The sequence below is a fragment of the Leuciscus leuciscus genome (genome assembly GCF_965113295.1).
Source record: "Leuciscus leuciscus genome assembly, chromosome: 13".
Taxonomy (NCBI): Eukaryota; Metazoa; Chordata; class Actinopteri; order Cypriniformes; family Leuciscidae; genus Leuciscus; species Leuciscus leuciscus.
In genome coordinates, this window is record NC_138737.1 from 26,991,635 (window position 1) to 27,007,993 (window position 16,359).

General features: G+C 36.1%; 1 protein-coding gene across 4 annotated transcripts in view; it reads right to left on the minus strand.

The window, feature by feature from the left end:
* Positions 1–16,359, minus strand: part of pcsk5b (proprotein convertase subtilisin/kexin type 5b) — a 69,350-nt gene that overhangs the window by 21,134 nt on the left and 31,857 nt on the right. For 2 of the 4 annotated variants that reach the window (XM_082187718.1, XM_082187717.1), the window contains exons 14-23: positions 15,765–15,890; positions 15,570–15,672; positions 13,900–14,093; positions 13,709–13,793; positions 12,125–12,228; positions 8,560–8,698; positions 8,362–8,477; positions 1,533–1,638; positions 1,278–1,414; positions 998–1,198 (exon numbers count right to left, since the gene is read on the minus strand). In XM_082187718.1, coding sequence (XP_082043844.1) covers positions 998–1,198; positions 1,278–1,414; positions 1,533–1,638; positions 8,362–8,477; positions 8,560–8,698; positions 12,125–12,228; positions 13,709–13,793; positions 13,900–14,093; positions 15,570–15,672; positions 15,765–15,890 — 1,311 coding nt within the window. Of the gene's footprint in view, positions 1–997; positions 1,199–1,277; positions 1,415–1,532; positions 1,639–3,983; positions 6,619–8,361; positions 8,478–8,559; positions 8,699–12,124; positions 12,229–13,708; positions 13,794–13,899; positions 14,094–15,569; positions 15,673–15,764; positions 15,891–16,359 lie in introns of those variants that run through there. The other 2 variants (XM_082187720.1, XM_082187719.1) reach the window with 2 other exon arrangements.

A 16,359-nucleotide genomic window follows, 5' to 3' on the forward strand; every position in this document is an offset into this window, starting at 1 on the left:
AGTTATAATGTTATTCTATGTGTTAGTTTGTTGGCTGTATGAGACTAGCAGTAAGCTAGATCAACATTAGAATAACATACTGATCACATTCTAACATTTCATCATGTTGAGCTATATATCATTGATTAGTTTTATGTACATTTGCTCACCTGTCTAATAAAGTACATACAAGAGCGGCGTCTCTGTCAAGTCGAAGTTAGTCGCGGATGTGAAGCTCTTGGCATCTCGAAAACGCAAAGTCGATATTGATCCTCGTTTTATTTCTCCTTTTGTCCCAAAGTCTGCTTGCCATGGTCCATAATGTTTGAACGGAACAACAACAGCATGAGCGTGCCACTAGACGTAACGCAATTGTCCACGTCTGTCACCATGGTTACTATGGCAGTACAAGTGGAAACCAGGGAGAACGCGGATATTACGTCATTGACGGGCGACGATGACCAGGGACGAGCCATTAATCAAAATAGGAATTTCTCAAATAAAAATGTTTTGGGAACTTCTGGGATATTGTAAGTACACAACTGCAGGAAATATATCACACTGTGCAAGTGATTTTTGGATATTTTATTACAAAAATCTTACATATTGTACCTTTAAGCATTGTATAATGTTTGTTAATGATTTATTAATCAAAGTTATTATAGTGTTACCAATTACATTTTAAAATATATATTCAAAAAAATGAACAGTAGTGTAGCAATTGTAGCAATTTACTTTTTTTTTTGCATTAAGGAAATGAAAATAAGAAATTTTGGGAACTTTGTAGTGAAAAATACTGGCAAAAAAGCAAAAACATTGTGTGTTTTTTACACTGGGCCTACAGTTCATCCGATAATTAGATTTTCTGAAGAATTGTAATAATATTTTAATAATAAACTCCCTCACACACCAAAATGAAGTAACAAGAACCTTAATAATCACAAAAAAAAAAAAGAAACAAAGGAAAAAGTCAAGCAAGCCATTAGGAACATTCTAGAAAAGTTATGATGCAACTGACCCACTCCACACAGCAGTCTGGCACACATCCCGTCTTTGGGGTAGTAGGAGGAGGTGCAGTGGAGACAGTGGCCTGTGGACGTACACACGGTGCAATTTGGAGGGCAGGGATCACAAGTTCCCTTCGGAGAATGGAAATAACCCCCTGGACAGCTTTCACGACACTCCCCTTCAAAGAGGTAACGTTCGACTCCGAACTTATCTGTGTGAAAACAGAATAGAAACAATGTTAAGAGCCTGTATTTTTCTCTGCCAAGCGAGGCGGTCATGACTCAGTTTACCTTTTCCACAGCGAGTACATTTATCAGGCCCCTCGTCTGAACATTCCAGGCATGTGTGGTGGCAAAGATGACACTGTCCATCCCTCTCGTGCTTCCCAGGATCACAGCCGAGCACACATTGCCCATTATCAAACAACCTGCCAAAGAATACAAAAGTGAAATCTTTTCCCCACACACTGCACATTCTGTCTCACTACAGCTGTATTTGGATATGCTGACGTGCTGTAAGAAACAAGTGACTTGTTCACGCCTCACCGAGTGGACAAGCAGCTGATGCAGTCTTTACTCTCACGTCCAGTGCACTTGTAGCAGGTTGAGTCACACAGTTTACATTTATTATTTTCGATATATAAATACTCCCCTGAAAATAAAATACAGACAACACATAAACTACATATAGATCCATTATATAATGACATGAGCTAACTAGAACATCCTATACTTTATCTAGTGGGAATTTTATTTAGCAGTTGCTCCATGCTTTGCTGGTGAATAATCCAACTTTAAATGATGTTTGTTATATTATAATATTAGTATATTTATGTAGCATCACAAATAACTTGGTATTTTTTTCTGGAAGGCACAATACGATAAAACAGAGAAATAAAAGAGACAAAAACAAAATTATACATAAAACAAAACAGAAAAATACAAATAAACAAAACGAAAAACAAAATTAAACAAGCAAGCAAAAACCCAAATGACAAATAAGAAAACAAATAAACAAAATTAAATGAAAAACAAACAAACAAAAAGAAGAAACAAACAACAAACCAAATGATAAATAAAAAACAGTAAAATACAAATAAGCAAACAAAAAACTAAAGCAAATGACAAATAAACAAAACAAGCTAACAAAACCAAGTGATAAATAAAAGCAACCAAAACCAAATAAACAAAACCAATCAATAAAACAAAAAATACAAACAAGCAAACAAAACCAAATGTCAAATAAGCATACTTGCATATATACAAAAAGAGAGAAAAACTGAGTGCTTACCTGTTCTGGGATTTAGTATTAATTAATGAAAAGGACTTCTGGTTGAAGGATTGACCAGCTGACAATTCTGATTTCAGACAATTCAAAAGGCCATGCATATGCAGGATTCATAAATCAAAACACTCTCAAAAGAAGAAAGCAAGCTCATGCAGGACGCACACATACAGTGAGCCAGCCTTAGAAAAGATGAACTGAAAATCGGAATATTTCGAAAAAGGTGATTTTGTGAGTTGCAATAAATGACTGCGTAAAAAGATCTTGCACATACACCGTCGAATCAATTGAACTACACCCAATATCTTTGTTTGCATAAACAAAACAAATCTTTTTCAGAAATCCAAGAAAAGATAACATTAATAAAGATGACAATAACTCTAAGTCAAGTCATAAAGGCAACAGATTAATCTTACAAAAATAATGCAACTTTATAAATCTCAAGGTGCCAGAATGGATACAAAACTATCCTAAAGTGATGTCATGGGACTGAAGAAAGCTAAAGACATTGAGTTAACCTTTAACCCCCAGGTCGAGCAATCTATCTGTGAGATTTCCTTTAGAGAGAGCGGGACATCTATGGCCGACTGACCCTCCTGATGACCTCAGCTTACGCTCTGATACACTCTATTCACTCAAATCTGACAATCCTGATGCAAACGCTCACGACCCCACATGACCGTAATTGAGTTGTCAATCACTGGACTTAAAGAAACATCGGTCCAAAGCCAATGTCATCCCTGAGTTAAAGGAGTTTTCTCACTCAAACGGCCTATATATTAAAATGCTTAAGAATTACTTTGATATTCGACACGGGATTCTAACGTTTGAAACAGCTAAAGTGTTAATAGTAATGGTTATATCAGTTTATTCACCAGTGACAATGGCTGAGTGGGAGCTGCAAATATTTTAAAAATGTTCCTTCTAAAGGAAACGGCCACAGGTCAAAACAAGGGGCTCCGCATACATTGTCTCTGTTAAAGTCATTGTGACCAGTGCACATTTCAGTTCAGTTTCTCTCGGTCAAATGCCGAATTGTTCTCTTCAAAAAAAGAGCCTTTTGTGAGGAAACAAGGAGAAGTCGAATCATTCTCACACCAGTTCACCACAAGAATTTAACTCCAAACAATATTTCTTGAAGTCAAAGAACACTAGATTTTTCTGCTGAAAAATCTGAGAGCATAAAACTCGACACCAGAACACTACGGTATATGTGGATTTCTGAGTGGGCTTTCCCGTGTTGCTATGTCGTTGTGTTCTGGGTAGTTTTTTTATGGATCCAAGTCAAAAGTCTCAATGACATTCTGAACTCTATATATGGCTCGGGTCACTTCTATGCAAGTCTATGGATTTGTTTTCGCCCATTTCCGGCCAAATGAAATTTTTCAGTCGGGTTGTCCCTCTGGTGATCCTTGCGTGGTTGACAAAAAATGTTTTTCAATTAAATGAATGTACTATATTTTAGTTTTATAATGCTTATATTTCATATTTTTATGGGATTTTATGGTACTAAATTATATATTTATGAAGTAGACCTGAGCATAGACCTTAAAATGAAATTAGAAAAATGAAAACTGTCATTAATCTTGAATGCTTCAGAGCACATACTTTAGATTGGTCTCTTTTTAAAGAAGATTATTTCTTAAGTGAGAAAAGTAAAAGTGAACAAAGTTGTATAAGTTTAAGTTTATTGTGAGGAAAATGCACAAAAATACTATTTTCAATTTTTATTTGAAATATATACTTTTCAAAACATGTTTCAAAATATTACTCTAAAACTGCAAGAAAATCCAAACCATAAATCTAAACAAGTTGTGTTCCAAATTTGCGGTATATATCTTTAAAAAATTACCAGTGAGATTTTGTTGGACGCAGTACCAAAAGTTTCCTCTAGATGAATTTCGTTTCCAATGTGGTCATTTTTGACCGCGAGGGTTACAAGTGACCTTTTTATTTTTTTCAGGGCCATTTAACCTTTTCAAATCATGTCCATGATTTTTATTCCTTTTACAAAGTTTCGTACCATTCCGATTAAGTAAAAAATTCGAAAAAACGGTCAAAAATTGTCGAAGAGCACCAGTAATTTGAGCAAGTATGTCATTTAAATGAGCAAACAAAAGTAGTCTCATTTAATCTCTCTGAGTCTTGTTTTTATTTTAAAGTTCATTAATAAAAAGATCAGTAAACCATTTGTTTCGTCCAGTCTTCTCTACATGATAAAACATTTTTTCATGGCCCTGACTACAAACACATCTTCATCTAGACTAACTGTTCATGGCAGCCGGCTAAAAACAGAATTATAAAATAATTTTAGAAAACTCATCATCCGTTTCCCCCCTTATTTCAATTGAACGTGGGTGCAAAATATATTTTAAGGTTAATAGAGATAAAAATACATATATACATTAAGAAAAAACGTTGCCAGAACAGAGTAAATGCAACACATTTGAACATAGACTGATTCTCTATATAACATTAGTTACTGTATGTAACGTTGCATGTATTGAGTTCTCAGAAAACGTACATCATACTACAACTTTTTTTGCGTCATGAATACTCAATTAGCATTAAGTGGCTGCAACGCCATCCACAAAACACAACTCAATTGAACTATGACCATTTATAAATCTTTTTCATAAATAAAAGGCTACGTCATCTTAAACCACAGCATTCATAAATAAAAGACAGAAATCCCCTTAACATTGAGCAAAAGTGGATTGGTCAAACATGTCCTTAATGAATGTAGAAGTCTAATTTGTGTTGTGTAGTACTATTAGTATAACTAAACATTTCACCTCGTTTCTGACCTTTATTAAAATGTAATGCACTCCTCTCAAGTATTTTTCTTTTCTTTTCCCAGGATACTGCAATGACATACAGTAAAAATGGCCAGTAAATAAACATCTAAACTAAAAATCAATTTGAATTCACAAATATTTGTTGGACGCAATGAATCCAAGACACAAATGTGAATTCAAAAAGCTCTCTCTAACAACTCCATTATGTCAATAGCACCAGTTATGTGAATAAAAGACTTATTACTCCCATAAAGACATAGAATAATGAACTATTTTAGGTGGCCATTTCAAAGTTGATTAAAATGGAGCGGTTTAATGATAAATCAATAAAATATAAATAGCTGACCCTGATCTACCCGGACACACTATTCATTTCATATGAATTATTTAGGATTAATATTGTGGAGCTGTTTCATGAAATGGCAAGATACAAAAAAAAAATGCATGTATAGGGATTTATTTCATTTTTTAAAGGCATATCACGAATGGCCTGGTAAGGTATAGATAATTAAAAGTGTTTCAAACCTCATTTCAGCTACCACGTCTAAAACCTGTACTTCAGCCCAGTCAATGTTTCTTCATGGCTACACTAACACCGGTTGTGGTTACGCTTAGGTTTCCCGAAACCTATTTTTCCACTTATGAAACGATAATGAAACACACGAACACACACGCACACACACACACAAAAACAGGTAAGAGATCTGAGCCTGAGGTGAAGAATTTCTGAACAGTGAGACCACCTGACATGACGGCATTCGTCTCATCTTGATGCTTTTGCTTGGCTAAACGGGTCATTAGTGTTAGTACAATACTCATCCCTTCAGGAAAGTCCATTTATTGTATCTTGTATTGATTTGACTGCGGTCGTGAAGATCAGTGGATGAACCTGCGCTATGGTTTATGTCGTTCCTTTGCTCACAGAGGTCTTGCTGAAACTTGTAGAGGTTCTTTGAGTGTGCTTTATTCAGAATATGCACAAACTGGCTTTGATCACTGCTGTCATAATGTGTGAAACTAGCGGAAAAATAAAGAACCGCCTCTTCAACGCTCAGCATGTCGCTCCAAAATCTTCTCTGGACCCAAAGGGAAGAAAAAGGTACAAAAATTTTGGCATCCATGCTTTGGTCACAAAATACCGACATGTATGATTTGCTGTTTATTACTGATCCCAGTCGCACCACCCTGACAGCTTCTGTCGATACGCACGCACACGCACACACACACACACACACACACACACACACACACACACACACACACACACACACACACACACACACACACACACACACACACGCACACACAGATAAAGGTAGGTTTGTTGTAGTTCTGGCATCGAGAAACCTCACAATGTAGTCCCATATTCGAGGTTCCCGACTGGAATATAAATTAGCGGAACGTGAGCGGCAAGTGGGGCCGGAAAAGTTCCTTCAGCCCTTTAGAGAACATGTTCTACAGCACAGCTGCTGCAGAACCTTCCTCTGGCACAGATTGTTCTTTTTCACAAGCACACAGAAACTTCCCTCAGCCCATGATTCTTCATTTGCTTTCCAGAGAGCAGGAAGAGAAGAGGAGCAGAAACACAGCGCGCAATCGGGCAGCGGAGAGGAAGCGATGCAGATCGTAGCAAGGTGATAGATGACAGGCAAATGTTGTTTTGTTGTGTTTTTTTGTGCGTTTTTTTATCCAGTTGATTGTTCGACGGACGGAGGATATCCGGGTGTGATTGGAATCCAGGATGAAAAGATTTGAAGGAAAGATCATCGGGAAGAAAAGGAGAACAAACATTTAGAAAGTGATCATTTTTACAGTGTCACAGGTTGACAGAGTAACTTTATTTTCCTTTGCTAGAAAAAGCACACATTATGCTCCACTGTAAAAATGAAGTCCATGTTGAACTCAGGGTTCCCAAAATGCACTTGGGTCATCAAGAGGTAACACTTTACAATAAGGTCTCTTTTGTTAACATCAGTTAATATATTAACTAACACGAACTGACAATGAGCAATACATTTGTTACAGTATTTATTACTATCTTTGTTCATGTTAGTTAATAACAATCCAGCTGTTCATTGTTTGTTCATGTTAGTTCATAGTGCATTAACTAATGTTAACAAAAACAAATTCTGATTTCCATAATGTATTAGTGAATGTTGAAATATTAACTAAGATTTAAAAAATGCTGTAGAAGTATTGTTCGTTCTTAGTTCATGGTAAAGTCCACCTGTGGTGAAAATCAAGTTTTTAATGTTGTGTTTTTAATATGCTTTAAGGCAAACCGTGTGCAAATTCATAAGTCAACACCATTGCTGAGTATTTCCTCTTTAAAACTGCAGTGAACCAACGACAGTCTAAACAACGCGGTTTGAAATTGCTGGTGTTTCTGACGTCACAAACTACCCTGTAACCAATCAGGTCAACGTGTGATCGTCAACAAGTGGATCTCTGAGCTGGTGTGAGTGAGTGGAGGCGGGGCTAAGTTGCATATTCATAGAACCGCGTATAATAAATGAGGCAAGGGTGTAGAGTTACATTCAAGCTATTTTAAGGCATGAAGACATTTTTTTCAAGGAAAAAACGCTTAAATATGTCATTTTTGTGATCAAAGATGAGTTTTAAGTGATACAATTATTGACGAGGGACTTTAAAGTAGTTAACTAATGAAACCTTATTGTAAATTGTTACCCATCAAGAAAAATTTGAGAATAAATTGGCCTGAAATATTGGGCACATCTCATGAAACCAGACATATTTCACCTCAAAATCAGGAGAAAGGATGTTAAAAATTATATTTTGCATTAAATTAGCCGTATAACTATTTTAAATCTATAATTAAGTAATTTATATGAATACTTTTTTTATATTGTAAAGTATTTATGCATCATATTTGTTGTACTGCGAATATAAATTAAAAAACCCATTCAATATTGAGAATCATGGGAAATAAAAGTACTTTTCAAAAGTTTGGGGTCAGTAAGATTTTTTGAAAGAAATTAATACTTCATGCATTCAGCAAGGAAACACTTTTACATTAAAAATGGATATATATGCTGTTCTTTTGAATAATCTATTCATTGTTTGCGAAATAGAATTTTATTTTTAATTTGGGGTGAAATGTGACCAGGACAAGTTTTTCCAAAAAGGCAATATCAGAAAGACAAAATCAACAAACCATGATTAATCCCCATGCAAAAACTCAAATATTTTGCTGTACAAAAGATTCAGAGGAAAGAAAACACAAAATGAAGAGGCTAGCCGATGCTAACACGGATGAATCTACGGTACTCACCATCTTTGCAGATGGTGCTGACGACACACACGCCATTTTCCAGGTTATATCCGTTGACGCAAGTGCTGCAGTTCCTCTCCCCCGGGCCTGCGCAGGCGTAGCATGTAGGATCACACCTGGAAGCACAATCACACCCGCCACGTGTCAAACGCATCATTTCCGCTTTCAATGGAAAGACTTTCTCAGTGAACTACTGACTTTTGACAGGACTTTTGGACGTCTCCGTTGTCTGTCGTTTGTTCCGCCAAGTAATATCCCACGCTGCAGCTGGAGACGCAACGCCACTCCTCGAAGTAATAGCCCGGAGCGCACTCATTACACGCTTCCAAACCAGTTCCTGAGAACATGGACGGCAGAAAAAAAAAGCAGATCACAAAATAATGTGGAATACACTTAGAATATTCTTTCTGAAAGGGTTTCTTCTGAGAATGCTCAGAAGGCCATTGGCCATAGTATATTAGTTACACAAACACAAATAACTTGTGACTTCACATATCATTAGGGATGGAAGCTAATCTCAGAAAGAATTAATTCACTGATTTAGAGGCATGGACAAAATAAACTCGTGCAATTTACATATGAACTAGCCCGGAGACAATGGAAAAATACACGGAGAGCACCAATTCAATTCAATTCACTTTTTTTTTGATAGTGCTTTTAACAATTCATTTAAAAAAGCAAAGCAGCTTTACAGAAAATGCATGTATTACACTTTAGAGTGATCTGTTATTAGAGGTGACTGTGTCCAAGTTATGCATTTCAGAAATGTACATACACAAATCACACAGTTAGCTAAAAATGTATTAATTTAACAGTGTATTAATTTAAGGCAGAAACAATGAGCTCATTGAGGTAAATAATACATGTTGTTAACAAATGTTTAGGATATGTAGGAAACTTTAGCATTGATGCATGTTGATTCAGAGTTAGCTTTCGTTTGTACTCTGATAACTGCGTGTTAGAAATCAGGAATGGTGAGAGAACATTGAGCTTGGTGTGTTTTTCGTCTTCAAACCAAACTTGGGTCTTCAGCCGACAAAGTTTAAATCCTATCTGGCTAACGCCCTTCCCGTAATGTTTACGCATTAAGTTAGTAGGTGGAGAGTAGGCGTCTTTTGTGGCTGTTCAAACAGATTCGACCACATGAGCGTTTACACTACGAAAGCAATCCGTTTGAATGGGTTTTTGACTACCTCTGGAAGTGGTCGAAAGTGGACAAGCTCAAAACGTTTTACACCCCGTTTACACCCACATTTTGTGTCGTCCACTTGTGATCAGGGTGCGTTTCCCGAACAACGACGTAACTCGCTGCTTAACTACCGTAGTGCGATGCATCATTTCCCGAAACCATATTGTCGCAAATTGGTCGTTCAACCACGTTGGATAATGACGTCACGCACGTGGTGGAGTAATACCTTCTTTTAATGAAATTGTTTGAGTTCGAATTAACGCTAGATGTTTTGATATAAATTACAGACATGGCATTTGAGGACGATTTCTCATTTTTCTCAGTTATTTTTCTTTATTTCTAGATTCAATCATAGGCTTGTTCTTACATAGTCGAGCACGTTCGCACATGCGCACTCTTCAAAAACGGTGCTTTAAATCTCTTGACAAACCAAAAGACGTAAATGACATTATGTATTCTAAATTAAAGACACAGGTTGTACTGAATGTCAGCTTGCTTATTTTGCTCAAGATTAGGATTTATTAAGTCCACGTCATGCAAACTAGAAACTGTGCTTCTAACCACAGGTCGAGAGCTGTCGTTCCAACCACACAATTTTGCGATGCTGTTTGCGAATGTTCGTTGGAACGATGGTTTCGGGAAACACGGACTCGTTGAACTACGTTGATAACGATGGAACTTGCGAACATAGTTGGCCAACGATGCTTTTGGGAAACGCACCCCTGATCGACCAAAATGCATCTTAATACCAGGTGTAAACAGGGCCTGAGAGTCAAAGGTTTCGATTTACAGTGTGTTTTTACAAGCGTTAAGCATTTTAGCCAATCACAATCAAATCAACTTAGACTATCAGAGGTGCTAACCAGTAAGTTAGTCAAAATATGCTGAAAAAACGCAGTTTCATTTTGTTTGTGCGGCTCGGGATTCCTTTCATTATAACCGACAGTGTAAACGCAATGTACATACGATTATTGTACAATTAAGATAACTCCCGTTGTGATAAAATAAAGCTTTCACGAGAGTGCAGAATTCACTGAGCTTGCGTTTTAGAAAAACGACAGCCTAAGTGATTGTAAAGGGAGGCTCTTTCTCTTGCTTTCTGTTTATTACTCATTCACATTCTGAATACAAGTTTAGTTTTTCATGCTGCTAAGTACACTGCAAAGTTTCTGGATTGACAACCGTATTTAAATGTGAGATTGACAGTGATAACCAATGGATGAGACAAAACTGGACAACATTTTTTAAAGTACTTAATTCTGCAGTTTTTGCTATAGTACCGAAATTGGTACAGACAATTGCTAAATGTTACTGGTGTTGGTACCGAGTAATGAAATTTTGCTACTGTGATAACCCTAACTGACATACAGTACTGCGCAAAAGTCTTAGGCATGTTAATATCAAGCATCAAGTTTCTTCAAGCATCTTGGAGACGTTCCCGCAGTTCTTCTGGATTTAGTCTGTCTCAGTTTTTTCTGTTTCTTCATGTAATCACAGACGGACTCGATGATGGTGAGATCAGATCATACCGGCTGTTGTCAGACTCCTTGTGCATACAGAAATCTCACTGGATTATCACAATTAATGGCAAAAATAATGTTTGGAAATGTAAACTGATATTTCCTACTGACACACTACAGCAAAAGATATAAATAACTGGGGGGGTATTAACATGCCTAAGACTTTTGCACAGTACTGTATGTTATAATTATGAGTTTTTGTCATCATTTCAGTAAAAATGACATACTAAATAAAAAGCCAAAACTGACATGAAAAGTCAATTATGAAATTATTAGAACATAAGTCAGAATTGTGAGATAAAAAGTCAAAATTATGTCAGAATTATGACTTTTAAAATCACATGATTCCAATTTATATACATTTTAACTTCTGAAAATTCTCATAATCTTGACTTTTTAATCTCACCTTTTATCTAATTTATGACTGTCAATTTCAATTGATCTGATAATTTTGACTTTTTGCATTATAATTATGACTGTCATTTTTATGATTTGTCAAAGCATGATATTTTTTTTCTTATGTGGCAGAAATAGGCTTCCATAAAACAGTCTCGACTCTAAAGGTGTCAAGACTAAGTTCATTACTTAAAGATCATTTGAAACGTGATGTGCATCATAAGTGTACACACACACACATACACATATATAAATATATATAAAATGTATATGCACTGTTTTTAAAATCTGGTGCAGAATAAGAGCTAACAACAGTAATTGTGCTGGATGAACTATATTCAGAAGCTAAGCACTGGTTGTTCTGCAAAGCCTTAGTAATTAGCTGCCGTTTCTGAACACTGGAGTTAACAGCACAGACATAATGGTCTCAGAAGGCACATTCTTGTTAAGTCTAGAACTTCAAAATTAGATCATACTGTGCATCACGATGAATATAGCCTCTCGTCATTTTTGGATTAAAACTTGCTAACCAATAGGGGCATATATGCATTACAAAAAATATAATAGCCAATCAGTGTTCTCTCCCAGAGTTTATGGAAAATTCTATTGTAAACCTAAATGTAAAATAAAGTCCTTTAAATAAATGTACAATGTTTACCTGCACAGGTGGCACAAGTCGTGTGGCACTTTTCACATGCCCGTCGGTGCCCATTATAATACGTGCCAGGTTCACAGCTCAGTTGGCACTTATTCCCCTGTAGGCTGTAGACAGAAAGAAAGAGAGAATTACTCAAAAGGGGTTCAACGCTGAGGCTGAGTCACAAATTTATTTCTTACACTTTACGTCACTGTATAAAATGTATTGAGGGAGTAAACCTCCATAGGGGGCGCCAGAGCATATCAGGGGAGAAGGATAGTACATTTACAAGTAAAATCAATATAATATAATATATAATATAATATAATATAATATAATATAATATAATATAATATAATATATAAACTAAATATAAACAATAATAAAAATATATAAATAATGATATATAAACTAAATATAATATTCATGAAAAGACCAGGAAAACAAACTCCAAAATATGTTATTGGATAGAAATGTCTATTTGTGAGTAAAAAAACATGTGAGTCATGCACATACATTTATGTAAATAAACCCTAAATAACATTAAGCTACTAAAATGTCTGGAATTATGTAATTACATTTTTTGAATTATTTAAAATACTTTAATTAAATTATAAAAAGAAAATTACTTATGGAATTTCTGTGTGGGTAACATTTTTAATAATTTATAATGTTTTTTAATTAAATCACACTTATTGAACACACCCAAGTTTTAACATTTTAAATATAAATTATGTTGCTAAAACAACACCTGTAATATGTGAGGAAATATCTCTCAAAATGGTCAGCATGCAGCATTGTAGAACAAGGGTTTTATTCCTTACATTTATTCTTACTATTTTTTCTAACATGTGTGTGTGTGTGTGTGTGTGTGTGTGTGTGTGTGTGTGTGTGTGTGTGTGTGTGTGTGTGTGTGTGTGTGTGTGTGTGTGTGTGTGTGTGTGTGTGTGTGTGTGTGTGTGTGTGTGTGTGTGTGTGTTTATAGTAGACTACAAAAAAAAAATGAATGACTATCCATGTGAATAATTACAAAGACTGTAATTGCAACCTTACACTGAGAAACCGAGGCCAGAAAAATTGATCTCATCTGCGCTCTAGCTCTGCAATCCTGTTTCATACGTACTATAGCCTAAACAAGTCTGAATAGATCAACAACGACGGATTAAAGTCCGAATGAGTGGGTGAAAAACCTTTACGTATATTCACAGAACACTTCAAAACAATTCACAGAACAGCTGCTGCGTATTACGCCAGATTTTCTGCCATGACCCGTTTTTCTTTTCTCTCTCCATTTTCCACATATCTCTCTCTCTCTCTTTATCTAACGCTAGAGTGGAGTAGGAAAAGCCCAAGTAAAAATCGCTCACTAGAGACAGTATTTCAACATACATCTGAACTCAAGAGCTTGACGTCGGTAACAGGATGTTTCCAGTGATAATTTAGTGTCTAGCCAGCGTGGATTTACCTTGACAGCTCTCAACGTAGAACTAGGAAAATATGGGAGTCCAAGATTCCAACTATATTTCAGTCCAAATCTTAGTAAAAAAAATGAATCCCTACGAGGTGGAATATTGTATTTGCAACAGGCTGAATGTGGGGAATTACCTGAGACCAATTTGGCATTCTGTGCAGATGTTCGCCGAGGTGCATTTCTTGCAGTTGTCGCTGCATTTCCGGCACATGGTGGAGTCTGCGGGAGAACAGTCACATAAGGTCTCAAATTCAACAATTCATCTTCAGCCAATCAGCATGTACAGTATGTTTTCTGGAGTGAGATGGCGTGTGAATGGACTTGCCAAGGTCCAGGTAGAAGCCGTCGAGACAGGAGCTGATGCAGTTGTTGGCTCCCTCCACCAGGTACAGACCCGGGCGACAGGTGGAACACTGATCGCTGCGACTGCCGACACAAGACTCGCACAGCGGAGAGCACTTCTTACAGCGCTTCTTATCGTCCCGGAAAAACCCAGACGGACACTCGGGAACACACGTCCTGAGAGACACACGAGGCGGAGGTGGAAAAGGGAAAGACAGACACAGACAGGAAGAGCCACATGAGACCAGAAAAATCAACATCTGGCAGTCTTGAGGAAAGACTTTCACCAGGAAACAAAGGCAAAAGTCAGGGCCTGAGAAAGCCATCAGCTCCAGATGTGAGCACGGCTTGTGTAACTCGGGATGCCGGAGAAAACACTATCTATAAACGTAATCAAGACACGTGCACACACATAGATAGACGCAGACGCATAGCTGTTGTCAGCATGGTGTTTATAGGAGTTAATTAATCTTCTGACTCAAAGTTAAATCATTTTCCTCTGTAAAACATGTTAAAAACTCCCAATTCTTTAGTTACCTACGCATCACATTGTGGTCTTATATTTCATACCAAACTTATTCAGTTTTAAATAATAATTTTTAAAAAGCAGCATTGCTAACAGAAAAATCATTTTGCCAAATGGGTCAATAACACACAAGAGTGTACAAGAGAAAAGGGAAAATCTAGTTCAAAACACACGTGCCAAGTTCTAAGAAATGTGCTTAATATCTGAAATGTGTATAGAAATGTGTATTCATGTCCGTTTCATACACTAGCTTTCAAAAGTTTGAGGTCAGTAAGATTCTCGTATACTCACCAAGGCTGCATTTATTTGATGAAAAATACAGCAAAAACAGCAATATTGTAAAATATTATTATAATTTCAACTGTTTTCTATTTTAATATAGTTTAAAATGTAATTTAGCATCTATTATTTTCAGCATCTATTACTCCAATCTTCAGCATTACTTGATTCAGAAATCATTCTAATATGCTGATTTGGTGCTCAAGAAACATTATTATCAATGCTAATAACAGTTGTGCTGCTAAATATTTTTGTTGAAACTATAATAAAAAAATAAAAAATCTGGATTCTTATATTAATAGAAATTTCAAAAGAACAGCATTTATTTGAATATATATTCTGGAACATTTAAAAAGTCGTAACTTTTGATCAATTTAATACACCCTTGCTGAAAAAAAGTATTAATTTATTTATCACACTGACCCTCAACTTTTGAATAGTAGTGGTTTAAAAACAAATTATATTTTCACTCTAAATAGGTCTTAACATTTATTTACATGATTAAGATGTATTAATTAAATATATTACTTTTTTCAAAATAACATTAAGTTAAAAAGTTTTTTTTTTTTTTTTACAAATACCATGAATTATTAATTCATAAATATCAGGTTCAACCAAAACTAATCTTGTTCAAACATTTGTTTGCATGTTGGTTATACCACACAAGAAGCATTTTTATAATGTGTTTCTATATATAATGTATCCGGAAAAAAAACTATGGACGTCATGTCACTGACTGCAACACTGTTTGTAAAAATCAGTTTAAATGACAAAAACAAACAAACAGTGTCAACACACCAATCAAGTATAGTTGTTAAGGTGTAATAATGTAGTGAAAAGCAATATACCTGGTGTTGTTCTTGAACTTGAGGAAGTAGTGGAGGCAGGTGATGCACTGCTGAGGGCCTGGCCCTTCACAGCCATTGTCACCACACTCAGGGTGGCAGGAGCCTTATGTAAGAAAACACAAACTGATGAGTTGAGCTCTGAGAACTTCCACAGATACTCAGTGATGCACAATATAACTAGAAAAAAGCACTTACCCACATACTCCTCACTGTACTCGTCATCAGACTGTGTCTCCGCCACTGAGCGAGGCTTGTCACTGCGGAATGAGTACGGATGCACGGAAGTACCATAAAGCACCAGAGACCACTCTTTCAGCTTGCCTGGAACAAATTACAGTCCGTGTGCAATGAAGTTAAGCTATCATCTATCATTAATATTATCTATCATCTGTGTCTGTGTCTGTGTGTGTGTGTGTGTGTGTGTGTGTGTGTGTGTGTGTGTGTGTGTGTGTGTGTGTGTGTGTGTGTGTGTGTGTGTGTGTGTGTGTGTGTGTGTGTGTGTGTGTGAGAGAGACACAGAGAGAGAGAGAGAGAGAGAGAGAGAGAGAGAGAGAGAGATCCCTGTGATAATATATATATATAATATACATTCATAGCTTTTTTTTTTTTTAAGAAACACTGGAGAGTTGTAAGCTATAGGCAATTTATAACAAAAATGCACTAAATCTGTTATAATAAAATTTGGCTATGGAAAGAATAACTGTAATATAACTTTCGTTAAACATTACATCTATAGGTAAATTCATTACAAACATGAATTAAAGGAGTAGTTCACTTTAAAATGAAAATT